Source organism: Aulonocara stuartgranti (genome assembly GCF_965226115.1).
Source record: "Aulonocara stuartgranti genome assembly, chromosome: 5".
Lineage (NCBI taxonomy): Eukaryota > Metazoa > Chordata > Actinopteri > Cichliformes > Cichlidae > Aulonocara > Aulonocara stuartgranti.
In genome coordinates, this window is record NC_138943.1 from 7,802,046 (window position 1) to 7,829,677 (window position 27,632).

The 27,632-nt window shown below is 38.5% G+C and overlaps 1 protein-coding gene across 10 annotated transcripts; it reads left to right on the forward strand.

Moving 5' to 3' along the window:
• Positions 1–1,629: 1,629 nt before the first annotated feature.
• tead3b (TEA domain family member 3 b) lies at positions 1,630–25,936 on the forward strand. 10 transcript variants are annotated; one of them, XM_082534516.1, is made up of 14 exons: positions 1,630–1,880; positions 12,055–12,119; positions 12,663–12,725; positions 12,860–12,922; positions 14,939–14,950; positions 15,831–15,956; positions 21,513–21,556; positions 21,742–21,798; positions 22,213–22,277; positions 22,374–22,510; positions 22,752–22,925; positions 23,232–23,375; positions 23,473–23,625; positions 23,793–25,936. In XM_082534516.1, the coding sequence occupies exons 1-14, from the start codon at positions 1,757–1,759 to the stop codon at positions 23,904–23,906; spliced, it is 1,341 nt and encodes a 446-aa protein (XP_082390642.1). In that variant the 5' UTR covers positions 1,630–1,756; the 3' UTR covers positions 23,907–25,936. The 10 variants fall into 10 exon arrangements, with proteins under 10 accessions (XP_082390642.1, XP_082390645.1, XP_082390644.1 ...); XM_082534519.1 differs by lacking the exon at positions 21,742–21,798; XM_082534518.1 differs by lacking the exon at positions 14,939–14,950.
• The last annotated feature ends 1,696 nt before the right edge of the window (positions 25,937–27,632 follow it).

Below are 27,632 nucleotides of genomic sequence, written 5' to 3' on the forward strand. Positions count from 1 at the left end.
AATTTCATACATTATAGTGTATGTATAGTATTTTTTTTTTTTACATTTATATTTAAGTTTCTTCTTGTTAAAAGGGAGTTTATTCTCTCTTGTCTCATCAAGTTCCTCGTAGTGTGTTGTACCGTTGTTTCCATTTGTGAAGTTGTAGTTTCTTTACCTTGCAATATAGAGAGGATGTTATAAATGTCTTGGCTGTAAAACTGCCATTACAAACAGGGGTTTTATTCACTATTGTTACTCATTTATATTTTCACCTGAGAATAGAAATGTTATGGGTTGATTTTTATGCTATTATGATATCCTGCATTTCTAAACCTCGTAAAATAATGGTCAGTAATGAAAAAAAGAATTGGCTGGGGTCTGTATTTATCCATTATACTTTATTTTTGTCAGTATCTGCAGAAATGCTGAAGCAGAAACATAAGCATCCTGGGAGGATAATGGTTACCTCATAGACTTCCATTTTAGAAACAATACAATGCTGAAAAGGCAGCTTGAAAAATACTTAAGAGCCATGCCTGCAGTCAGCCATAAGCCAACCACACTGGAACACAGTTCCCAGACCACAAGAATTCTTTGAGGCCAGCGCTGATTAGTGAGGTCTTTAAACTTCGTTTTATGGAATATCTTGAATTCATTTGACCATTTCAGAGACATAAAATCAAGGAAATTATCATAATGATTACGGGTTGCATTGTTTATTCTTGCAAATTTAATGACTGCAATAAAAAAAAAAAACGTCAAAGAAGGTAGTGGCTGTATAGATGAACAACATTCCTTTTTCAAGGAGATCTTCTTTGCTCAAGTCAAATGTTTCCAGTTGTGAGGATTTCAAAGAAAAAAGACAAATTTGAGATTTGAGTCAAATTTGAGTTGTCTTAGATTTAACTGAATTGATTGAGTTTTACTAGATATCTCCTCAAGGTTATCTGGTGTCTGTTCATAGAAGGCATCAAGTCAAAATTTATTTTTTTTGAAGCTCAGCAGTGTTGCTTCATAAACTCTAAGAACAATGTAAGACAGTTGTTCACTCCTGACCCATTTGCCTGCTGCTTAGCTCATATCACAGCGAGTCCATCAAATTCATGACCTCCGCACAAAAATAAGACAATTTTATGTTGGACATTTTATGTGTGTTGCCAGATAATGCCACATGTCCTGTACCTTTGCTTAATTTGGACATTTAAGTGTAAAGCTGGGACCAGCATGGATGCCATTGTGTAAACAATGGCTTTGATCTAGTAGAAGATCAAACTTCTACTATGGCAACATCTGTAAATTCTACTAGGTGAGGTTTTACTGGAGAAAAAATATATAATAGTAATAATAATTATAATAGTAATAGGAACTGAAGTGAAACATTGTGCTTCACTGATTTGTTTTATATTCTTTTTTGGCAACAAATAAGGGTTAAATTATGGATTTGGCAAAACAGACAATACTTTTTCAATGAGCGTTTCCAAATAACGCTGGACTAACGATAAACTGTTTCTACATTTCCTCAGACCCTTTAACTTGCTGTTTGGGTGAAAAACACTGTTTGTTGGGTTGTGATCTGGTGATGATCATAAAAATTGCGATCAGTATGGGACTTGTAAAAATGTTTATGCAACTGTATTCAACAGATCACCTACAGATCCTTTGATACCGGGGCTCAGGGTTGGGCCCAGGTGGAGCCGCCACAATTGCGTCCAACGAGTGGAGTGCCAACGGTAGCCCAGAAGATGGGCTGGACGGGGACAATGAAGACAAGACCATGGACGGGGATGCCGAGGGTGTGTGGTCCCCAGACATTGAGCAGAGCTTCCAGGAGGCCCTCGCCATCTACCCTCCCTGTGGAAGGAGGAAAATCATCTTGTCAGATGAGGGAAAGATGTATGGTGAGTTCACTGGATAACTGCCAGAGTAACAAAAGAACAACAATTACATGGAAATCCACTCCATAATGAATGCACGAAAATGAGAAAAACATTCATTCCACAGAGACTTGTGGCTAAAAGAAAACAAACACTGGTAATACTTTCCTGAAAAGAAATGAGAAAAATACTTTTCTTCTTTTTGCGCTCAAAACTTTGCTACAGAATGTTTTCTTTCCACTCAGAGCTCTCTTTAACAAGTCTGTACCTGTTGTGCTGTGACCCAGGGGCAGGTTCTTCCAGTCGTACCAGCACTCTCAGAGCTGGTTATTGCTGTCCTGAGAGCAAATCGGCTGCTCTCCCATTGATTTACACCTGTCTTTTTCTTCAGAGTGTTTTTATTGCTTTGGGTTTTTTTTTTCCCTCTCCTACTATTTCACAACCTGTCCTTCTCGACATTATGTTGTTAGACACACAACCTCTTTGTCTTCTTTTTATCTCTGAACAACATCTTATATACTTTTTTTTTTTCTTAAACACACTGGTATCACTGGGAGAATTTTGCCTTTAGGTAACCGGTTAAAGCTGGTTTTCAGGAGAACTGTTGCGTTTGATGCAGGATGGCTCAGTTAAATTAGCAATAATTAGCCCAGCATGAATCGAGACTCAGAACAAAAACATCACATTGGCCTGCTGTTCTGCCGAAGAGTTTAAACATCCATATGGTTTCGGAATAGTTGCGCTGTTTCCTCCAGCGTGTCCATTAAATTGCAGGTGTTGAGCCCCTAATGTCCTGAAACGCTCCAGATGGATATGTTGGCAAGGCCTTCCGTAGACTCACTCGCATGCAGGTGTGGGAAATTTAACACACTTGTCTTTGATTATTTTGATCGTACTCTCCCATTCCTAATGTCGAGACTGTTTTCTTAATGAGATTTTATTATTTTATCTTGGAAATGTAGCTGAAGAGCCATAAATGTTGAATGCGAGAAATCAAGCTGGTTTTTTTACGTTTGTACTTGCTGTGCCCTCTTTTTGATTTTGCTAAGTTGCAGTGATATTTTTTTCAGCATTGTAACTCAGCCCCCTTGTGCTTAGTAAGAATTTCCTGCCCTTTAATTAATGTCCATCAAGGCTCTAAAAGTTTAAACTTATTGTAGCTTCAGTGCAACCATAAAAACCATCAATCATGGCCATCAAAATGTCAGAGGGACTGTGTATCTTAGAAGCATCGGTGTTTGTTTCTTGTGTGGCTTTTATTTGCTTGACGTCAGATGGGATTCTTTTGGCATGATTCAACCAAGATGGAATCTTATCCTCATTTGTTCAGCAGATTCGGATATTCAAGGACAGGCACATACCTGAGATTACTCAGCCACTGCTGCAGCTTCTGTTGTTACTCTCAACCTGCCTTAAGGAACAAAGTAGTCATGAAACGCGTGGTGGATTAAACGATTACTCAAAACTTATTAAAATTTTTGTTTGCGTAGATGAATTTCTAATAATTAGTTTATCAAATATTTCTGACATACTGCTTTTCTTTTGGATAATTTTAAATTGAATATTTTATGGTTTTGCTGATACGCTAAATACGGTTACAGATTAATCCGCCCGAAAAAAGGAACATTTTAGCATGGATTTAACAAATAAATGACATATACATATAGTGTAAATAATGTAGTTCAGTTTGCTCTCACTATGTGATGGCACAAATTATCCCAAAGATCTAAATTTTTATGTAGGTGTCTAGCGCACAGGATACACCTATGCTGATACACTTATGACAGGTTAGTACTGGTTGACAACAAGATTGGTTGGGTTTTATCCAATGCGATTTAATTTTATATGCGATTTATATTTTTAATTTTTATATGAAATCAAATAACATCTATCAACTTTTTATTCTGGCAGATTTGAATATCATGCATAAACATATACATATGATATAATGGGAAAAATATTGTGACATATTTCTACTAGGTGCCAGAGCTAGTTTAGAACATGCTTTGACTTTTGCACACACATAAACTTTTGAAGCATTTTCAAATTTACCCAAGTAAATTTTATTCCACTTTAGCTGTGCAGTGCTGTGTCTTCCCTTCCATACATTTGTCATGAGAACACCAACAAAGAAGCAGGCTTTGCACAAACCTGCCCCTTCAGCAACAAACTGTCAAGACCCCTTTTAGAAGCCCTTTTTTTTCTAGAGCATTAAACACCCTCTCCTTTTACAATAAGTCATCTGAGGCTCTGCTGGGAGAGCCAAGGAATGCCCCCAGAAGAAGCCTTCTCACAAGGTGATTACCTCAGACATCTAAAAGCTGCCCTGACGTGAGGTTAGGGGAATGTTAACGATTGCACTGTATGTAAGACTGTCTACCTAGCAGTCTCAGACTCCAATGGCCTCCAAAAGCAGGCAAGTCATCCCTCCCATTGGGAATTCCATTTTTTCTTCCAGGATTTTTATTTGCTGGGAAACCTTTGCAACTTTCCATTCGCAAGAAAAGACTACTTTATACTCATGTGTTCACTGCTCCACAAGCCTGTCTAGACTTCCCAGTGCCATTTCCAGTCACTTACATAGCTCAGGGGTGACAGAAAGTTCAAATAAGCCCAACAATAAGTTTTATTAAATCATGTGCTAACAATCAGATTCATAATGTTAAAAAGTAAATCTCTCTCTCTCTCTCTCTCGCTCTCTCTCTCTCTCTCTCTCTCTCTCTCTCTCTCTCTCTCTCTCTCTCTCTCTATATATATATATATATATATATATATATATATATATATATATATATATATATATATATATATTTATTAGGGGTGCAACAATACTCATATCGATATTGAACCGTTTGATACAGTGCTTTCAGTTCGGTAGGCATATATATCGAACAATACAAAATTTTAAATTTATTTTATCAACTTTTCTTCTGACAACGCTGTCTGTGTTGAGAGCTCAGTGGATCTGCGTTCGACTACTCCGCCTAGGCTGCACTGTCGAGTGCAGATCCACTGAGCGCAGCTCAAGCTAGCAAGACAGAAACTAAGCTAGTTGCAACTTGGCAAATTGAACCTCCCCCACCCTCATTCAGATCTGGCCTTTGGAACTATTTTGGTCTTCATGTGAAGTATGACCCTGAAGGTAAGCGAGTCATGGACAAAAGTAAAACAGTATGTCGGATGTGTCACGCAATGCTCAATTACATGGGTGTAGGGTTGCCAACCGTCCCTTAAAATACGGAATCGTCCCATATTTCGAAACAAAAGTACACGTCCCGTATTGAGCTAATAAGGGACGCACTTTGTCCCGTAATACAGTGAGAATCAAAAGTAGTCTATAAATGTTTATGGAATTAACACTTTGTTTGAAAACATAATTCCCAGCCCCTCTCCTGCTTTGTGACCAATGAGCTGACAGCACACTTATGACAATTCGAGTATGACAATTCAGATTACCGCTCATCTCATTGGTCGAGGAAAGGTCGCTTGCGGAGAAAATACCGGAAGACAACAGATGACCACAACAAGAAGCATGGCCAACAGGGGAACAAACGCCGACTCTGCGGTGCAAGTCTCGGATGACAGTACACCTAAAGCTGGGCAGACACTGTGCGATTTTTTTCAGTCACGTTATTCAGCTCCTGCTCAAACTGCACGATTGACTCGCAGGGGTTAGAAGTTCGTATGCCACGATGTACTCTCACACTATACCGCCCGATGCTCTGATGCGACCTGAGTGCTCACACTGTGCCTCCATAACATGAAGGTTATAACAGAAAATCTGTCGCTCGCTCTCTCTGTCTTTCACTCACACAGACACACACACCACTACCATCAACTTTGCTAAATTGCTAATGAAAAACATTGATCAGGCAGCTGTGATTGAGCAGCAGTGTAAATCCAACTGTTTTCACGGTTGTTGTGGTCGTGATAATTTTGTGATGCCACATCGAAAAGGCTCGGATGAGCTTTCCAAAGTTGTGCCTCCATCGCTTGTGTCCAGATCACACGCTGCACAGCCGTGCTGCAACGTCTTTTTCACCAACGTTTACGTTTGCGCGTGAGCAGTGTGAGCGCCTGTGGTGACACCCTCACGAGCGATTGATGATCGGGAGCTGGTCGTGAGGTGTTAATCACTTCTCGTTACCCCACGTATACTACACGACGCACGATGAAGGCCAAAATCGGTCCGATCACTCAAAAATCGGCTCAAAATGGGCCAAAAATCGCACAGTGTGAGCCCAGCACTAGAGCAGCAATGTTTGTTCCCCTCAGAGAAAGGGAAGAATGGGAAAAGGAAAACACCTGGCTGGAAAAAGTTAATATGGGCATGTGCAATGAATATCAGCGCTATGTGGCCAGAAGTGTGATAATATAATTTATTTTGTGTAATAAACAACTGCAAGGATAGATGATTACAACAAATTGATGACTAATACATAAAAGTAATACATAGATGAATAATGATGATGAGTTATGATGCGTAATCATGGGAACAAGCGGGTTTACAAACAGGAGCAGCTGATTAGCATTAGAAAAGCTGAAATAATACCTCAACTGAAGCCAATTGTACTAAATGCACTAAATGTGCACTGTTACAAGAATATTTTTCTTTCTATTGTTTTCTATTATTTTAAGTTAAGCAGGACAGAGTGCTTTTAAAGAAAGATTTACTTATATTCTCAAAAGTTAAGCATGACAGGCTTCTGTTTAAGAAAGAGACCTGTTTTACTGTGTTAATGTTGTCATTTTGAGCTAAAAATAAATGGCTAAATGATCATTTGTTTCCCATGTGTTCATATCACAAAGAATAGAATATGCATCTACTTAAATCAAATTCAAGTCAAATGGTTAAAAAAATAATTTCACACACAAAAAAAGAGCTAGAAAATTCACCACACTGGGAAGGGTGAAGACAACTGGGTCGCCCGGCCCTGGCCACGAGGTGTCCCTTATTTATTTTTCAGGGAGTTGGCAACCCTACATGGGTGGGAACTACTGCGTTAGCCCAGTTTGCTTAAAAGTAGCATTTAAAGGAAGATACAAACAATCAATTGTTACACAGTGAAAATGCAATGAAAAATAACCATAATGAGTTATTACTCGTTAACGGAGATTTTCCGTGTTGTTGCGTTAACGTCATTTCAGATTAACGCTGACAGCACTAGTGGGAACACAATGAATATGACTGCACATTTACGCCGACATCATCCTAGTGCAAAGACAAGTAGAAGCCGACAAAAACAACAAGCACCCATGCTACAAACTTTACCTGAGCCATTTAGACAGCCGTTAGCACAGGATTCTCCTTATGGGGACCTGATATTTTAATATGCTGCTGAGAATATAGCCCAGAAGAAGCGCATAGTATAGCTTTTATTTTGGAAAGAGCCATTTCTCTGTAATAAACTCTCTTTTCCAAAGATGAGTGATTCCTCGATCAGATAGATTTTTTTATTTTTATTTTGTTGTTTCAGCAACATTAAATTTAAAAACTACTTTTGAGTTAAAATATATATTTATAATTTTAATAAATGACAAATTAAAAAAGCATGAACATTCTTTTGTATCGAAAAAATATCGAACCTTGACATCAAAGTATCTAACCGAACCGTGAATTTTGTGTATTGTTGCACCCCTAATATATTCATTCTGTCACAGCTCCGGAATTGTCAACCGACATGAGTCCAGTTCAAAATAGCCTCTTCTTACTATATTGTATTGTATTGTTGTTAAGTTGGTTTTGATCTTACGTAGTGCAACAGAAGTGATTGTAGCAGTTTTGTAAGAGGTAAAAAGAAATTAATTAATGCTAATAACAGAATGTATAGGGGCATTTTTAGAAGTGGCACACACAATTTGCCCCTTGCACAACCATGAAATTAAAAGCTTTAAATTAAAAGAGTAAATGGTAAATGGTTCTGATTAAAATTTAAGGTTTTCTGTGTAAACTGGTGTTTTAGCAGCTGTAGGGCGCCGTAAAAGTCATTCTCCAAGTACAGTGTCCAAGAGAGAAAAAAATATTGCTCAAAGACGACACATTGCCACTAAAGTTTTATTACCCTAAGTTGCTATTATTTAATTAATTGGCTTGATTCTGCTTGCATTCAATGCAGGAAGTAAAATGCAATACACTACAATTGAAAAATTGAACACCAATGAGGTTGGTTATGTTTTAGACTCAGAGGTCACTGTCTCAAAGTCAAGTAGCTAATTCATGCCCCTATAAAAGCAAACTTTAATGGTTTTATGACCCCCATACTTGACTTTTATTTTTTATGCTCCAACTTTTTAAATATACTTAATGTCTTTAACAAGTTTTAGAGCTGCTTGTTTGTGGATTTTTTTTAAAAACTTGGGGATAGGACCAAGCAACCTGTTTACAAAATTCAATGCAAGCTATAATGCATATAATGCTACAATGCAAGCTTATAAGGTTATATTAATAACCTTATAACAGACAGGTGAGGGGAGTCAGTCATCTCATCTTATTCGTAAGTAAATATTTACCAAAATGTCAAACCTTTTGGTTGCTTTTTCAGATCATTTGTTCAGATTAAAGGAACTCATTTGTTACAGGTAAAGATTATCGTATGCATCTTTTCAGATTAATGAAAAATAAAACATTTAAACAAGAGTCAGGCACTTTATTCTTGGTAAAATGAAATGGTTGGCTCATGGCACACAGTAAATTTAGAGGAAGTGTCGTTAGAAGATGGAAAAAATGTTGCCCGTCTTGTTTGGCCTTGGGGCTGTGCTGACATGTTGTTCACCTACGTTTTCTGGCCTCAACAGGTGTGTCAAACCCAAAGCGCACACCTTTTTCTCTTTTAGACCTGCAGCTGTCACTACTAAAGAGCACTCTGGGTAATAAAAGTAGAGAAAGATTTGAGTGCTAAACAAGGGTTTATGTCTGTTCCTACCTTCGTGGACTGATGTTGAATTGCCAGCAGGTTCGGTGCATGTGCACAACTTTGACAAAACACAGCATGTATGTGGACATATTTAAGAAAAAGAAAAGGGGGTGGGCAGCTTTGGTTTGTAATGATGACTGAGCAGCCATGTAGCTTCTCTGTCAGTTACTCACTGAGATGTAAGGAATGTTTTCAGTCATGGCTGAGCAGTATATTAGCAATTTTGGATTACCTCAGTGTTATGGCAAGGGAGGAGAGAAGATAATAAGGGCGTATAAAAGGTTCTGGGTGGTGGGGGTTATGGTGAGTGAAGAGAGAGTACCTTTTTGCTCACTATCTTGGTGTGTAAGTGGAAAATTCCAGCAGTAATGTAGTATAAGAAAAAGATAGGCGTGTCTTGTCAATGAAGAGGTTAAGAATGGCAGCCTGCAGCGATCTGAGGGGGTGTTGAGCAATCAACAAAAAAGTCATAAGCAGTTCAAAAGGCGGAAAGAGAGATGGAAAGACCAAATGTAGAGAAAATAGAGGACAATGAGACTTTGCATACCACTGTACAAGTGTGTCTGTGTTTTTGTAAGCACCTGTCATGATCCCCTGCAGTCCGTGCTACTCCCGCTCTGATCCCCCTGACCGTGTCAAATCTGAGCAGATGTTGCTACTGCGGGTGCGGATTGAAGACGCAGTGATTCTCTGTTGCTTTTTTTTTTTTTTTTTTTTTAATGTCTTACAGTTTTAAGGAAGTAGTATCCTTAAAAAGTATCAACTAATCTAACTGGTCTTTCTGGGTATTCTTTCTAAAGAAGAACTTGCTGAAGTATTAATTAGCACAAAACAGCTACTGGCATACACTGTTGCTACTGCTTTGATGTTTTTAAGAAATTAATGAATGAATTATTTTGTTAATTTATTTTCGGAGTATATTACACCTACTGCCTCCATATATTTTTATAGTCAGGAACCTTTTTATTCCTGCTTAAAATAAGGGTGCAGGATCACCTTTGCTTAAAATCACTATCCACAATTTGAATTCCAATTTTTCTTACCTGTGTCTAGATGTAATCTAGTTACAACTGGGCTATAATGTTGGCTTGTGCAGTTCGTACCCATTTAAGGAGATTGGCAATATACAATTAAAATAAAAAAACTAACAAACAAAAAAGAAAAAAAAAACAAGTCACTTCCTTATGAGCTGTAGGTAACATCTTTAAAGGATGTCATGCTTTTCATTTCAGATGGTTGACATAATTCCTGGTACTACATTTAGTTGTTCAGGCCTTCCCCTGCAAGCTTTACCAGTATGATTCAGCTGCTGTGCATCTGAAAAAAAGAAAAGGAAAAACTCTTTACAAAATAAGTTACACCTCCAAGGTCCACAAAATGAAGACTTGGTTCTCAGCACCTCAACTAAAGAACTTCACTGTCCAACAGGTGAAAGGTTATCATTTACCACACAATTCAGAGCCTTTACTTTGCTCATCACTGTGGGAAGTTTCAAAAATCTTAACATCTTGACATCACCATAACAGAAAGTTGAGTTTTATTCAACCTCTTTGTAGTCCGGAAAGTGTGCGAGTTACACCTCATCCACATCTTTCAAGTTCTTATCTTTCTTGGTCAAGCCTGTAGCACCAAGTTAATTTCAGTACACAGTAATGTACAGTGAGATATCGGTTATATTCATATCAGAACTGTGGGGTTGTTGTTGCTGCATTGCTTTTTCGCCAGCTGAAGCGATTGAGAGTGACAGTTGGGTGGGGGTTGATGTCATTGTTCTTTCTTTGCCACACTCTGTTGGGATGGTCGGCAGCAGGTGCGGCTGTCTGCTGACTGCGGGGTCACAGGGTGCTGTTGTTTTGGGAAATGGGCTACTTTACTGCCAGGTGGCAGTTGCTGGCAGAGACAGTTATGGCTTTGTGTTTCCTGCAAGAGTTACTGCCCTTCTCAGCTGCCCTTTTGCCCCTTACCCCATCCTGATGGCCTTCACTCCAGCTCTAACCCCTGCTTCTCCCAGGGCTGGGAGTGCATATGAACATATGTGTGTTCACCCGAGTTCTGGCTGTGTTCACGGGCCCAGGCCAATCAGACTGGCTAGCACAGATGTGACAGGCTTAGAGGAATGCTAGGAATGCGGAGGCGCTGAAGCGGGTGTGTCCATCCTTGGCCCGGGGCAGAAGGGGAGGGACTACCTCAGTATCGGCAGACAGTTCAGCTCTGCTCTGCTGGCCGACTGCCGGACTGAGTGGTTGGCTTGTACGGTGAGTACTGCAAGCCTACTGGAGATGGCCTGCAGTACTTTTATGGTAATTGCACTAACCATGGCCTTCCGGAGGCCAAGTGCTAAAGTGAAAAAAACAGGACTTGTTTCTGCTGCCATTATGTGTCTGGAAAGCTGTTGAACATCTAGACACATAGTCTTTTGTGTGTTCATGAAGGCGCATCTTGACCAATTTTGTTGGTGTAAATTTATGTCAGCAAGTTTAGCAGAGTTAAGGCCATTATTCATAATAATACGGCAGTTCAGCCTCTCCCTCTGGCCCGATTTTCAGCCACAGAAACCTAATAAGCGTGACTTGGCAGAGAAGATAACTGAAAGCACTGATGGACTGATTTTCCACTGAGACAACATAATAACACTTTTTGCACTTCTCATACTCCAGAGATGATTTTTGCATGACCACAGCTGCAGTTTGTTGAAAAGGTATGGCTTGATGAATCACATGCGCTGCACTGTAGATATAGAGGACAGTGAAAGCCCGAAATAGAATCCTGTTCTCTGCACAACCTGTTTGTGCAGAATGTCGAGTGTAGATGTTATGGCATGGGGAAAAAAAAAACGCGGTTCTGTTTTTAAGTACTCTTTGTAATTAGGCTTCAGGGCCATGTGAGCTGAATTTAAGGAGGTGTGAAACAATCTAGTGAAAACCCAGGGATAAAACAAATAAATGTACTCTTTGCTAATTTGCTTAAAAAAAATCTCCCTATAGGAAACAGAGGTGTTTCTGTGGCTCCTGACAAGTGTTCTGAGCTTTGAGAAATGCCACACTACTTTTCTTTTGACATGAGATCAAGACTTGAGAAGAGTGCCACCTTCTGTCCAGTTTGTGATATTGCAAGTAATCTCCAAATGTTGAATGATATTTTTTTTTTCAATCTGTCTGCCAGTTTGTGTGTCATTGTATTAAAAGTGACTCTGGAGACACCTGCTGTTTGTCTGTCTGTGCTTAGTGTAATCCAATTACCATCCTGTAAGATAAGCCCCCACTTTTTTTGTCTCTCTTTTACAGGTCGCAATGAATTAATAGCGAGGTACATCAAGCTGAGAACAGGCAAAACCCGGACAAGAAAACAGGTAATCAAGTTTTTTACGACTTTAATGTTTGGGTCCAGCTGCTGACTGGGTGACGTAGAAAAAAATCCATCATCAAAACAGCTTTGTCTGGTGGCTTCCTTAAAAAAAGTGGATTATGAGTACTTCAGAGGACAAGTCTGGTTTTAAAATTTACTGTATTATTATTATTATTATTAACAATTGATTTGATTTTGGACAAAAATAGTATAGACCACAAATTATCAAACTGAAACATTAAACAAATACATTTTGTCTTTATAAATAAACCTTTAACTTATCATTTTTTATTAATTAGTTCATTCAATTAACTGTCTAGACTTTAATATGAAAAAATAACGGCTTTGTCCTTTAAATCCACTTTCTTATTTTATGTGTAGATTTCTTAGTGTGTGTCATGATCCTGTAAAAGGTGTGTGTGTGTGTAGGTGTGTGTGTGTAGGTGTGTGTGTGTGTGGATCAGCACTTGTATAGATGTGTGGCCTGTGTGCATGGATCTGCATGCATGTTATTTTTATGCTCAAATGATGTTTCACACCCCTTTAGGTGTCTAGTCACATACAGGTGTTAGCACGGAAGAAAGTTCGTGAATACCAGGCGGGTATAAAGGTAGGTGCTGCCAGCCTGCCTCCCGGCAACACTGACTGGGCGTCTCTTTCCTCTTTGGTTACGGCTTCTCTCTTTCTTCTCTTCTCTCTCTGTCTCCTTTCTTCTTTCCTCCTCTTGGCTATTTTTCTGTGCAGGTTTCTAGCCACTTGCAGGTTCTCGCCCGGAGAAAATCTCGCGAGATCCAGTCAAAGCTAAAGGTATGCGCTTCACTGCGGCCTGTGGGGCTGGTAAATGCTTGGCTTGGCACTAACCTGCTAATTTGTGAATATATTTATCAGTCCTTGCTTTAAGATGAGGTTTATTCTGGCTGCATAAGTAGATGCAAGCTTGCCATGCGCATTATTGTTTAACAGTTAAGCTTTAGAAATCATCATAATATTGCATCTGTGCCATGCATACAATGCACCGACAGAGAGAGTTTTTACTACGATTTTGAGCTGTAGGAATGCATTCAATCTCATCCTCTGAATTATTCTATCTCATCCTCTAGCCTCTACTTGAAATGAATGCTGCACAAGCTGATGAAATTTGAATGAAAGATCATTTAGCTGCATGTTGCTCCCGCTATGTATCTTTCCTTTGTGCCAGTCATGCTGCTGCATCACACTGTACTCTTCTGAGACCTTTTCTTTCCCTAAAACTGTCTCTGAGATCCTGAGCTCCTAGAGTGTGCTTCTTTGTAATGCCTTTTGTAAAAGTCAACATAGAAAAATAATCCTCCATTGTAATCTTGTGCCTCCTTTTGACTTTTCTCAAACTTCGTAAATCCTCTTTCAACTCTTTATGCTTTTTGTTGTTTTTTGCATTTTCACATATGAGTAAAAAACTATATCCAGACACTACTTAATACTAAAGATACTGTGATCTTTTGAATCCTAACCTAAGCCAAAACTTGAATTAACACAGACTAATCTGGGGGGAAATGGCATTCATAGCAGGGATTTTTTTTTGTTTAAAAAACATAATAAAAAACTGTGTAGTCTCATTTTGTCAGTGGTGACATCCTATATTCAGTGCAGTGCACCCAACGGTGGCTAGTATTCTAAATTAAAAAGAAGTAGATGCATCAAGCATCACCTTTCATAAGTTTTGACTTTATTTCTGAGCTGTCTACAAACTCCTAGGTCATGTTGAATACAAAGACCCCATTTAAAATGAGATGTGTTTTTCTGATTACATAGACTTTTCATGGTGAAATCTTCACCCTGTTCCTCCCTTGTTTGTCTACAAATTCTCCACTAACTGTACAGGTATCACAGAGGTCACTTTATTAGTCCTTCTAATTATCTCACATGAATATTTTAATGAAAAAATAATACACTTTTAAAGTTACTGTCTTGTTTGGACAAGACATAAAGGATCAAGGAGCCCACTTTCTGTTTGAAAACGTTAACATGGAATAATTTATTAGAATTTATAAGAATAAAGATTATTTTCTTCTGTTTTGACACGAAAGCATTAGATACCCTCTTTCCTTCTGTGTCCATGTAAGAAAAAAAAATCATAATCGATTTAATACACTTTACACCAAGCCCATTAAACATTTACTTAACTTGTAAATAAACTACTGATTATATATTTAGTTCAGTTGTTTGGATTTATAATGCATCATGAGTGCATTTTTGATCGGTGCAAGGATTGATGAGGTCATTTTTACTTTTTGCCTTGGTTTTGAAACGTTAACACCCAGAGGTCGAGGGCAGCCATGGCGGACTCTGAGTTTATCCAACTCAAAGTTCTAGAAACAAAAAAAGAAAAAAAAGGTTTTCCGAGCCACTCTTTAAGTGAAGTGTACATCTGAAGTGTAACAGTTGCAAATGTCTACCCGCTGTACATCTCATATATTGCACAGCGATAAGTATTAAGTAACAAGTTATAAGGATTTAACTTCCTTGAGATTTTATATCTGCTGAGTTATCGAAATAAAACAAATAATCCTATGTTTTGAATTGCACTCAGATTTTATATCCTCTTTAAAAAATCAAATTCATTCTTTCCTCAATGAAATAATGAATTGGCTTCGTGTTTCCTCACATATTTACAACAACTTGAAATTGTTAGTTATTCATTATTTTCACAATACAAACAAAATCAAATATGGGCCTGGATTTGAACGCTCAGATTTATACGTATGCCCACCAAAAAAAAAGATTAACCTCAATATAGCTTTGAGAATTGAACAGTACTAATGGTTTCTCTCTTTTTTGATTCAGGCGATGAATTTGGTAAGTGAATTTGACTTGTGCAATATGCTTCCCTCCTCCCCTTTGTTTGGCAGCAACACTGCACTGTCCCTTTGCTATGGCCCTCTGCTGGCATGGCGCCCCAACCCATTGCAATCCCGCAATGAAGCAATGCTTCGAAAACAGCCACGCTTTGAGCAGAGCACAGTATTGCTCCACATCCTGCTACAATAGTTTAATATTCTCCAACCTCCGCCAAAAGTCAGAGTTCTGCTTGCTTGGCATAAGGTGTCGTTCTTTGATTCGGGTTCTCGCTTCTGAGGCGTATTTCTTTAACTTGCAAAGTCACATTTTGGTGGCTAAATTGCTTTTTGCCATTAGAAAAAGAAGAAAATAGTACATTTCAAAAATCTGAATTGACATGTTTGTAATTGAGAAACAATGTGTACTTTCAAAATAATGATAATTTACAAAAAAAATACTCCAGGTAATTTAGACACCAATTGACTGCATTTGGATCATTTTTATGCTACGTTTCAAGTTTCTCATAGTAAATTTTAATCTAAATTGTCCATGTGTACTCTTGCAACTTGAATCTCTTCATTCTGTTTTCCTGTGGTGAGCCTTATAACACACTGACCTTGATTTTTTTTCTGTACTTCTCTTTGCTTCCTTCTGACAGCTGCTCTTTCAAACAAACATCTTCAAAACAATGTTGTATTGATACTTTACAATAGATTGAATGTTGAGCTAAGCTAATGTTAACTTTATTTAGAATAGACTAATTAATCATTTATGAAACATACACAAACAGTGTCATTGTTTTGTATTATCATTAGGATAGCATACTGCATTGGATTATGCCGAGGTTAGGCTGCCACCTTGTGGCTGACTCCTCTTGTTTCTCTCTGTCAACCTGCAGGATCAGGCATCTAAGGACAAAGCCCTGCAGAACATGGCAGCGCTGTCATCTGCACAGATCGTCTCTCCGAGTATAATAAATAAACATCTTCCACCACTGCCTCCGGCCCCGTATCCACCAGCCAGAGTGAGACTCAATTTTTGGCAATTAAAAGGCATTAATGTTTTTCATTGCAGTTTGAAGTGATTCAAATGGGCACTGACTTTTATTTTCTTCTTCTTTTTTTTTTTTTTTTTTATAATTCAAGTATTTATTAGATTTTGCATTTTATAACAGCAAATACAGAGATGCAACAACCAAAAGCAAGAAGCAAACAAACAAAAACAAACAAACAAAATAAATAAATTTAAAAACAACAACAACAAAAAAAAACACAACAAAACAAAACAAAACAAGTGAGGTTTTAACATATGTTGTATTAAACTCAAATGTCCAAGTCAGGTAGATATGTAGGTGCAAAAATTGTCCCACTGTTCCAGCGCAGCTTCTGTCACATGATGTATTTTTCCCAGCATCTTTTCGCATGCAACATTCCCAATCATTCTGTCTTTCCACATTTTAAGCGTTGGAATATGAGAGTCCTTCCAGTGTTCCAAAATGACACGGGCACATGTTACCAATGCAGTACTTAACACTCTAAACTGGTGTTTACTTAATTGCGGCACCTCTCCTTTGTCTCCTAGTAAACATAATTTAGGTGATCTGGGTAGGTTACAAAGTGTCCACCCCTGCAAATAATTCAGTACAGTGTTCCAAACTGGAAAAACCAGCGGGCATTCCCAGAGGGCATGTATCAGAGTACCTTTGGCTTTTTGGCATTTCCAAGACAAGTCATCTCTACCAATCCCCATTCTATACAGCCTTGAAGGAGTATAATAGTATCTGTTAAGAATTTTGTATTGAATAAATTTTCCCCTGGCTTCCCTAATGTATAATCCATTGTTCGACAATATAGAATCCCATGTATCTTCATCCATTGTACGCCCTAGATCCCTTTCCCATACTTTTTTCAGGCTCTTATTTATATTGTTTTTAATCCATGGGCAAATATTATACCATTTCGCAGCTGTGCACAGAAATGGGGGTAGTAGTATGAAATTCTCTATCGAGTTACTTTCACATGTTATTGTAACTCCTCCTTTTAAACAGTTTCTTATTTGCAAATACTTCCAGAAATGACTGTTACCCTCTAAACAAAACTTTTTTTTAATATCCTCATACGACATGAAAACACCCCCTTCAAATAGGTCACTAACAGTTCTGATACCTCTTCTCAGCCATTGTGTCCAGTAAACAGTCTGCTTACCAATTTTAATTTTAGGATTATACCACAAGGGGGCATACTTCTGTACATATGGCACAAGTTTGTATTTCTTATGCACCTCCAACCATACCATTTTCGAAAATTTCAAAATAGGGTTTTGCGTCTTACCGTGATTATTCACTTTTTGTGATAAAATATCAATTGGTGTGAATGGAGATGCAAGCTCTTGTTCTATTAAAATCCAGTCTACATTATTTTTCCCTGCCCAATGTTTGCCTAATCTAGCCATTTCAAAAGAGATACTATAATACTCTATATTGGGCAGGGCTAGTCCCCCTTCTTTCTTAGATTGGGACAGTCGATTTATGTTAATACGGGGTTTACCACCCTTCCAAAGAAAATCTTTTATCATATTATTGTAGCTTTGCAACATCCGTCGCGGGATACACATAGGCAGCATTCCTGTATAATAGTTGATGAGCGGTGCCACAACCATTTTAACTGTGTTCACTTTTCCCCACAATGTCAAATTTAGTTTACTCCATTTACCCAAGTTTTTATTGATCTTGTTTAATAATTTTCCCATACTGTTAGCCATAATATCCTCAATATTGGGGTCCAATTCAATTCCAAGATATTTCATTCCCTTGTCCACCCACTTAAAGTTAAAGCCCGATATTAAGTTATGACTGCAAGCCTGGGAAACTGGCATCGCCTCTGATTTATGCCAATTAATTTTGTACCCCGAAAACATTGAGTATGTATTAATCACCTCTAATAGTTTTGTGATAGAATTAGTTGGGTCTTGGTTTAATATCAGCACATCATCTGCATACAGGAATAATTTGTGTTCTCTGCCTCCCCCAAATACACCTTTAATCTCTGCATTTTCTCTGATTTGAATAGCTAATGGCTCTAAAAATATTATAAATAGCAATGGGCTTAAATTGCATCCTTGACGTGTTGATCTGGAAATACTAAAAAAAGGAGAAAGTACCCCATTTGTAAATACAGCTGCTTCTGGACCAGAATACATGGTTCTAATCCATCTGCAAAAATTGTCACCTATTCCAAACTTTTCCAGGGCTGTGAACAGAAAGTTCCACTCCACCCTATCAAAAGCTTTCTGTGCATCTAAAGATATAGCCAATACAGGATTTGTGTTATTTCTATTCAGCCACAGCAGGTGTAGTAATCTCCTCATATTATCAGAAGCAGATCTATTCTTGATAAACCCTACTTGATCTTGATGAATAATTTGTGGTATCACAACCTCCAACCTTGTTGCTAAAACTTTGGATAGAATTTTGCAATCCACATTGATTAAACTTATTGGTCTGTAATTACCTGGATCAGTTAAATCCTTGTCATCCTTGCGCAGGGGCCATGCTAATCTTCTCTGTATCGTATCCAATTTAGCGTACGCGCTTGCAGTTAAATCCTTGTCGCCTTTTGGAATTAGTGATATTACTGCCTGATTAAAACTTGCAGGGAGTCGTCCAAATTCAAAGGCTTCATGTAATACTTCAGTTAGAAAAGGACATAGCAAATCTATAAATTTATGGTAAAATTCTGCTGGGAATCCATCTATTCCTGGTGACTTCCCAGCTTTCATTGCACAGATAGCTTCTTTTACTTCTACCTCAGTTAGTGGAGTTTCCAATTTGTCCCTACCCTCTTGTGAGATTTTTGGTATTTTCATTTTATCAATGTATGTACTCAGCAGATCCATACTTACTTTGTTATCGGACGTGTATAAATCTTGATAAAATATTTGAAAAATTGTGTTAATCTCTGAAGAAGATGTAACTAATTTATCATCCTTTTTAACTGCCGTAATAACATTCTGATTGTCCATTTGCTTAAGTTGTCTGGCTAATAGCCTGCCTGTCTTTTCACCATTCTCATAGAAATTAGTTTTAAGACGAAAGAGGGCATACTCTGTTTTTTTGTTATAAATTTTATGAAGATCATATTTAAGCTGGCAAATCTCTTTAAATTTATTATCATCAAATTTTCCTGCTAATTGTTTTTCCAATTTACTTATATTTTCCTCCAAAGTTTTTATCTTTTCCTTATCTTCTCTATTTTTCTTAGAACTATAGCCTATGCACTTTCCACGAATAAATGCCTTCAAAGCATCCCATACAATAGCCAGCCTGTCCGTAGATCCAACATTCACCTCTAAAAAATATCTTATATCCTCTTTTAGGGTTGATACAAATTTTTCGTCCTGCAATATGCTTGAGTTTAGTCTCCACCTACCCGTTCTGTTCTTTTCGACATTTAGATTTATGTGCAATTCTACTGGTGCGTGATCTGTTAAAGCAATCACACCAATGTCATAGTTTACTACTAAATTGACACATGATTTAGAAATCAAAAAATAATCTATTCGGGAATATGTCTTATGCGAATAAGAGTAAAAGGTGTATTCTCTTTCCATAGGGTGAACAAGCCTCCAAATATCTACCACACTGAGATCTTCTTTTAAAGCATCTATCGCTGTCCCAGTTCTAGTACTTGAAGTTGCATTAATGGCACTTCTATCAATATATTCATCCATCACATTATTAAAGTCTCCACCTAACAAGATCTGGCCCTTCATGTTCCCTAGCATCTTGTTAACCTCATCCATAAAATTAGGTTCATCCCTATTTGGGGCGTAAATATTGCACAGAACAACCTGAACTCCATTAATGAGAGCCTGCAGAGCCAACACTCGCCCGTCTTCATCCCGGCTTTCCTTCAATAACACAAAGTTTAGTCTTTTATTAATGAGTATCATGACACCACGACTCTTGCTTGATCTTGCGTTATGAAATACTTTCCCAACCCAATCCCTTTTTAATTTCAATGCTTCATTTTCATTCGCAAAATGCGTCTCCTGGATGTATGCAATATCAGCATTATGAGACTTGAGGTAGCTAAGCACTTTTTTTCTTTTGACTGGTGTGCCACAGCCATTTATATTCCATGACACAATATTAACGTCCACATTCCCCATGACTATGCCATGTTAAGGTATCTATAAGCCTTATATCTTCCAACCCATAACCATTTAACCTGTGCTGATAACCCTGCTTGAACCAGAACATAAGTTTAAACAAGAACAGTACCTCACCTATAGAATCTCTACCAAAAAAATAAAAAACAAAAAACAACGAACATAAAAAAAGAAATAGCGCCGTCCAAAAAAGGAACATGACAGCGCAAAAGCCCCGTGGGCAAAACTGTCTCTGGTCCGTGATGGTCCCGTGGACAGTGAACTGCTGTCCTCCTTCTGTCCCGTCGACACCCCAGGGAGCCCGCCCCCGTCTTATGAAATTATTAACGATGCGCTCCCATGCACGTAATTTAGCTTATTAACCCCTTACTCCACCACTTCCTGAAAGTTCTCACGCACGAATTTCTCTGCCTCCTCAACGCTGTCAAAGCTCTTCTGCTGGCCTTTCCATGTTAATCGAAGTTTTGCTGGATGTGCCAGAGTGTGCTTTATCTGATGCTGCCATAGCTTCTTCATTACTGGGGAGAAAAGCTTCCTCTGCGCCGCTCGCTCCGCGGTCATATCTTCATAAAATGACAAACGACAGTTCTCCCACAGTATTCCTTTCTTCTGTTTAGCGGTCATGATAACTTTTTGTCGTGCAGTGTAACGGAGAAATCTCACCAGCACGATTCGAGGTGGCTGACCAGGTCCCAGGCGTGGTCTCGTACTTCTGTGGCATCTTTCCAGCTCATATTCCTCCCCTCGTAGACCTAGGCCATCCGCGAGTATCTTCATCACATAATCATTTATGCTGCCACCACTTTCCAGACCCTCTTCCAGACCGATAAGCCGAACATTCTTTCTGCGGTTTCTGTTTTCCTGGTCGTCTACTCGGGCCCAAAGTTGTTCAAGCTTTTTAGCGTTTTTGCCATTATCTTCTGTTATGCTCCTCATTTTGTCTTCCACATCTGAAATGCGGCCCTCAGCTTCGGTCATCCGTATTTGGATTGCACTTATAGCGTTTTTAAGTTCCACCATATCTGACTTAATGTGAGATACATCGGCCGCAACACTAGTTAGGATAGTTCCAAGCTTAGTCATTTCGGCAAACAGGCCGCTTATATCCATCTTTGGCCCTTCTTCTTGGCTAGCAGGGCTAACCTTGGCACTGCTAGCATTACTTTCCCCCGCTGCCACCGTGGAGATTCGGGTTTGCACGCTCTTCTTCTTAGTTCCTGTGGCCATGTCTCTCAATAAGTTTGAGGACACTGATCTAGCAAGTCACCGCAGTGAGGAAATATATTATTTGGGAGCGTTTACCTTGTTTTAAAACTAATGTAGGGTCGACGGGGGTCAGAGACTCTCTATGGCGCGGCCATTCCCAAATGCTCCATCACGTGACTCTTTTATTTTCTTCTTTACTCTGTAGTTCTGGCCTGCTCAAATCCCAGGACAGCCTGGACCTTCTCAGGAGTAAGTAAACCCCTGCACTGAACGCACAGGAACTTTGTGGTATCATGGTATTCTTTCTGAAGTAATACATTGGTGATAGAGATAAGTAAAAGCATGAATAAGTAAATGAATCACTGATGAGGTTAGGTTTAATATCAGGTGGGTATTGCAGGGAATGTTTAATGAATAACGTTTTTGTACACCAGGCTGCTTCTAGATTTCAACCCGGGAAGGACTCCTGGGCTTGGCCGCACCAGCCATGCGTAAGTTCCCCCTAGCCAAGGTTCAACATTGAGCACAAAGCAGTACTAACTCTTCTACACTGCATTGTATGTTTTCTGCACTGATGTAAACCACCATCACCACCACCAGGCAATAGACTGCTTCAGATTTTATTAAGAAAAGAGGAATGTGGTAGATGAATCCTTGTAGTGTTTGATGATTTGTGTTCACACAAAAAAATTGTATGTATTTTTATGAATTTGTCAGCAAAAGCACAATTAAATGATGCTGTTTTGCATCACTATTAAGCAATGAAGCAGGTGGACTTACGCCTAGCTGGTGCAGCAACACATGCTTACACTGATACACTAACAATTCTGCATAACTGAGGTACCCATGTGTCACAAAAATCTGGTATTGGAGTCTTTTTCTCACTTTCATTCATTACTTTTCAGTATCAAACCATTTGCACAGCCCCCATACTCGAGCCTACCAGGTTCTGTAAACCAACCCATACCAAGTAAGTTTGAACAAAATAAATCAATAAATGGAAACCAGAAAAGGAAAATGGGTGTGATATATTAATGCTTATGCATATGTGTTTGCATACATGAAGATTATGAGCCCTTGGCGCCACCTCCTGCACCAGCCGCTACTGCAGTGCCAGTCTGGCAGGATCGGACCATTGCCTCCTCTAAGCTGAGGCTGCTGGAGTACTCAGCCTTCATGGAGGTCCAGAGGGACCCAGACAATGTGAGTTAAATATGGTCTGCACCATATCCCAACCAAACAGCTTGTGAGTAATAAGAACTTGTTTAAAAGTGTAGTGGCATTAATACATTTAAGCCCATCTACATTGTCCTGATAGTTCACTCTCTCTCTAATGCTGATGTTTGAGGGCTGTGTTTTAGTTGTTTTTTTTGTTCGTGCTCCCTGTACTAAATCAAGTCCTATAGCCAACGTTTATCATCTGCTCTGTCTCTGTCCAATATAGTACAGCAAACACTTGTTTGTCCACATCGGACAAACCAATCCCTCCTACAGCGATCCGCTCCTTGAGGCTGTGGACATTCGGCAGATCTACGACAAGTTCCCTGAGAAGAAGGGTGGGCTCAAAGAGCTTTATGAGAAAGGGCCCCAAAATGCTTTCTTCCTTGTAAAGTTCTGGGTATGTTGTTATTATAATCTGACACTTAATATTATCATGCCTCTGTTTTCTACAATTGGAAATTATGCAAACTGCTTTTTTTTCTTACAATACCATGCTACATGTGGTGATAAATTACATGATTTCAAGATAAGAGGCAATGCATTTCATAGAATGTTGCTTCATTTATACTGCGTTTGTCTTTGGTTAATAAATGTTCTTTTGAATAACTTACATCCACATCTTTATTTATTTATTTATTTATGCAATTTAAAGTTGATGTCATGTGAGGGCCTTTTGTCATGATGACATGTGTGCACTCTGCAGGCTGATCTGAACAGCAGTGGTATGCCAGACGGTCCAGGTTCATTCTATGGTGTCAGCAGTCAATACAGTAGCATTGAGAACATGACGATCACCGTTTCAACCAAAGTCTGCTCATTTGGCAAGCAAGTTGTCGAAAAAGTAGAGGTACGCCGGTGCTTTAACTGAGTCTTTTCTGAGAAGTATGTTTAATATTATATGCACATTGTTGTCTGTTCTTGACTCGCCTGTGTGTGTGTTGCAGACAGAGTATGCCCGCCTAGAGGGAGGAAAGTGTGTTTACAGGATCCACCGCTCTCCTATGTGCGAGTACATGATCAACTTTATCCACAAACTGAAACACTTACCTGAAAAATACATGATGAACAGTGTTCTTGAAAACTTCACTATCCTACAGGTAAAATACAGTGAATTATGGCTGCTTAGTTCAACATTTAACCTTACATTTACGCATAATGTCCCCATTAAGACCAGTTTATCAGTTGATATTTGCTATTTTCTAATTATTCACAAATCAGCTGATCATTATGGGCTTATTTCTAAATGGACTGTTCTTCTCCTCAGGTGGTGACGAATCGCGACACACAGGAAACCTTGCTCTGTATAGCATTTGTTTTTGAGGTTTCCACGAGTGAACACGGGGCTCAGTATCACGTCTACAGACTTGTTAAAGACTAACAGCTCTTCAGGGAGGTTTTGGAAAAGCCACACAATAAAGTGTGGCACAGTCTCTCTTTAACCAGCTCAACGATCCAGGAGAAATTATGAAAACATTCAAAGCAATGCTAGACCGAACTAACATGGACACATTACATGCTTTAAAAAAGTATCCAAGGAAAAAAAAAAAGAGAGAGCGAATCTCAACATGCCAGCACGCAAAGAAATTTTGAAGAATTGCAGACAAGTTATTTTCCATGTGTTTAAACATGATTTAGATGAAGTGGGTCACTTTTGCAAAAATCGACGGAGCCTGAAATGTTTTATCGAGGGGATGAGAACGTGTTTAGGGTTGAAAAGACTCTTAAAGTATCCAAGGGAACACACTCTGAGCAACAAGAGAAGTGTAAATAGCATTGAAAAACTAGAGAGAAAATTACCATGGAAGTGGGGTCAAGTTGTGTTTAGGTGTTTAGGAAACAAAGTGCCTTTTTCTCCAAAGATTATGATTGCCTGCCACTTCGGATTGCCTTATTTTTACTACCTCTTGTTTTTAAATGAAAAGAAAATATTCATACAGGTATTTTGAAAAAAAATGTGGAAAGAAACCTCAGATCAACATCTTTAGGGGCAGTTCTTGTATTCAGGCACGCAGAGGAGTGGGATAACTAATTCTGATGAGGTCTATTTTACAAAAAAACAAAAACAACATCCCAGGTTTTACAGTCCAAGTGTACAGGGAGAAGGTTAATTGTGTCGCCATGTTATTAAGGTTCTTTTTTTTTATACATATATTATTACACAATTTAAAAAAAAAAAATCAGGTCTTACAAGCATCTATCTATAACTGATTTTGACACTAGGGATGTCTTGAACCTTTGCTTTCCTGACATAAACCCAGGGCTTTGCCTTACTTATGAGATGCCCTGTTATTTCTCTCTGTTTGAAGACGTGTGCTCAGTTGCACTTAAAAGATTAAGAAGTGCAGCAACACAGTGCTTATTTTCTGCCTTGAGGTATGTAGCGTTACTGAATAAAATGAATTGTTTCTGTACTGTGAGTAAGTGGATACTAAAGGAATATGTGTTACATAGGAGTATTTGGGGGTGGGGGGGTCTTCATATTTGTGATCAGCTAAACTCAGCACAGAGACCATGGTTAAAGCAGAGAGAAGTTAACCACTGTTTCTTTTGTTTAAAAAAGAGACTGTATGCTGTGAAGTTGGTACATTGGCTTCACTCCTCTCTGTAATGTGTGGAGAAGCTGCATTCATTAATTAAAATACTTTTTGATATTTAAGACATTTTTTACTGACATTACATATGAAATAATTGTTACATCAATCTGAATAACTGTCTTGAAAGAGAGCTATTGTCTCTGTGCTGTGGAGTATGACCATTGATTGTTATTTATAGGGCTGAACAAGAAATAGCAGGAGAGAAGGGTGGGGTATTGGTGATGATTTTCCACCATGATGGAGATGTTAAAAGTATTGTAGGACTTATATTAGAGATAGAATTTACTGCCAACTCATGGGTCCTGCTAGATGAGTGTCTACTCTGTGAGGTTCACTGGACAAGTTCAAATTTAAAATATTGTATGGTGGCATACTTGCACCTGGCTTTGAATGTCATATTTCACAAGCTAGATACAATAACACTCCTCCTCTAGTAGGTATCTCAATCTATCTTTTATACAGACATTTTTGCCATTATAAAGATTAATATTTTGTTTTGATTCAGTTGTCTTGACTTTCAGTGTTTGCCATATGCTTCACTGAAAAAAAAATGTGTGATTGTGCTGATATTGATAATTAATAATGAGATATCTAATGTATCATATTCTGAATGGTGTGGGCAGTTTTCTTCTTTGTTTTTTGGTTTAAGATGGTTTACTATTGTCTTTGTTACCAATGTGCATTGCAATTTTATACTTTGAGTAGAAGTTGGACTATGTAATCAACAAATGTATCTAACAATACATGACGCATGGTGCCTTTGGGGCCATCCCCCTCCCCCCCAGAAAAGTCATTAAACCTGTTTGTAAATTTGTTTTGTCTATAGTGATTCATTTTACAGTGGGTGCAGTGGTTAGCACTGTCGCCTTCCAATAAGGTTATGTGTGTTATAATTTGTTGCTTTTTGCAGTCTTTTAACCTTCCATAGACTATTCAATGTTTCACTTATTCCACATTTTATCATGTTAGATTTTTATTACAAAATTGATTATATTCATTATTTACTTTTACACACAATACCCTTAACAAAAGTTAGCTTGAAATTCTTGCAAATGTATTAAAAATAAAATACAAAAATGTAACATCTACATAGGTATTCACAACCTTTGCTCAAAACTTTGTTGAAGTAACAATTGCAGCCTTCAGTCTTTTTGAGCTACACCTATTTTGGGGCAGTTTCTCCCTTTTAATTTTCAGAACTTCTCAAGCTCCATCAGGTTGTATGGGGACGTACAGCTACTAACAGATCTTTCCAGAGATGCTCAATCGAGTTCAAGTCTGGGCTCTGGCCAGGCCACTTAAGGACAGTCACAGAATAGTACTGAAGCCACTCCTTTGTTATCTTGGCTGTGTGCTTGGGGTCATTGTCCTGTTGGAAGATGAACCTTCACCCCAGTCCAAGGTCCAGAGCACTCTGGAGTAGGTTATCATTAAAGATGTTTCTGAACATTGCTGCATTAGTCTTTTCCTCAAGCCTGACAAAACTCCCAGTTCTTCCCACCCAAAACATCACCACAGCATGATACTGCTACCACCATGCTTCACTGTAGTGGTTAGTGATGGGTAGATGATACCTCATGGGGTGTGTTGCATATTGCCCTTATTGTGTCTACACGTGTGACACTGTTGATGTCTCGCTCAATAGCAACATCTGCAGGATTTAAATAGTCATTGCAGACCACCTGGACAAAGAAAGACTGAACTACGTTAATTGATTCTGACATCTAGACATCACATGAATGATGAAGGGTCCTGTTTAACCAGTTCATGATAAAATGCTGTGCAAAAAGTGTGATAAAAGTATTTATATTTCAATTATTATTGATTGATTTATTATAGCAAACAAATGATTGATTGACTAATACACTATATCAAATGCTGTTGTTGGGGTTTTTTTGCAAGGAATTATAAGTGAGAAAGAGAAGTTTAGAAAATCTAAGTGCTTGTGATAGTGGGAGTGCTTGTATACTTGTATACTTGTATGTGAAGGCAGGGTTTACATATGTCTATTAAGCATGAGAAAGTTAAATTGGTCAAAATAATTAATAACAAATTTAAATGAGTCCTTCGGGGGAAAAAAACTGGAACACAAATAACTGATGACAATTGAGCAAAAGTAGAAAAAGGAAAGGGAAAAACATTTACCTTATTTGGTGCTAGGAGATCAAAATGATCTCAGTCTGGAGAAAATGTTCCTTTTCTCACTGGATAATAAATGTGGCAAAAAGAAACACACAAACTGCACTAAAGACAATCTTCTCTCTTCTCAATGTGAATGCAGATGAGTCATAATTTTCACTTTCCAATAAACATAATTTGGTGCCTCATCGCTGTACGACACAGCAGCTGTATTGGTGATTTTTCGTGATACGTGATACACGCACCGATACCAATACAGGGCTTCAGGTCTTTGTTCTGGATACACAAAACAGCGCTTCGGTATTGTTTGATCCATAACTAGTAGGGATGATATTGGCTAGGTGACGAGTAGTGTCTGGTTTCCTCCAGGC

Coding starts and splice junctions, on each gene's coding strand:
- tead3b (XM_082534516.1), top strand. CDS start 1,757: ATGGACGGGGATGCCGAGGGTGTGTGGTCCCCAGACATTGAGCAGAGC. Junction 21,557..21,741: donor CAGCCTGGACCTTCTCAGGA/GTAAGTAAACCC, acceptor TTTGTACACCAG/GCTGCTTCTAGATTTCAACC. Junction 21,799..22,212: donor CTTGGCCGCACCAGCCATGC/GTAAGTTCCCCC, acceptor ATTACTTTTCAG/TATCAAACCATTTGCACAGC.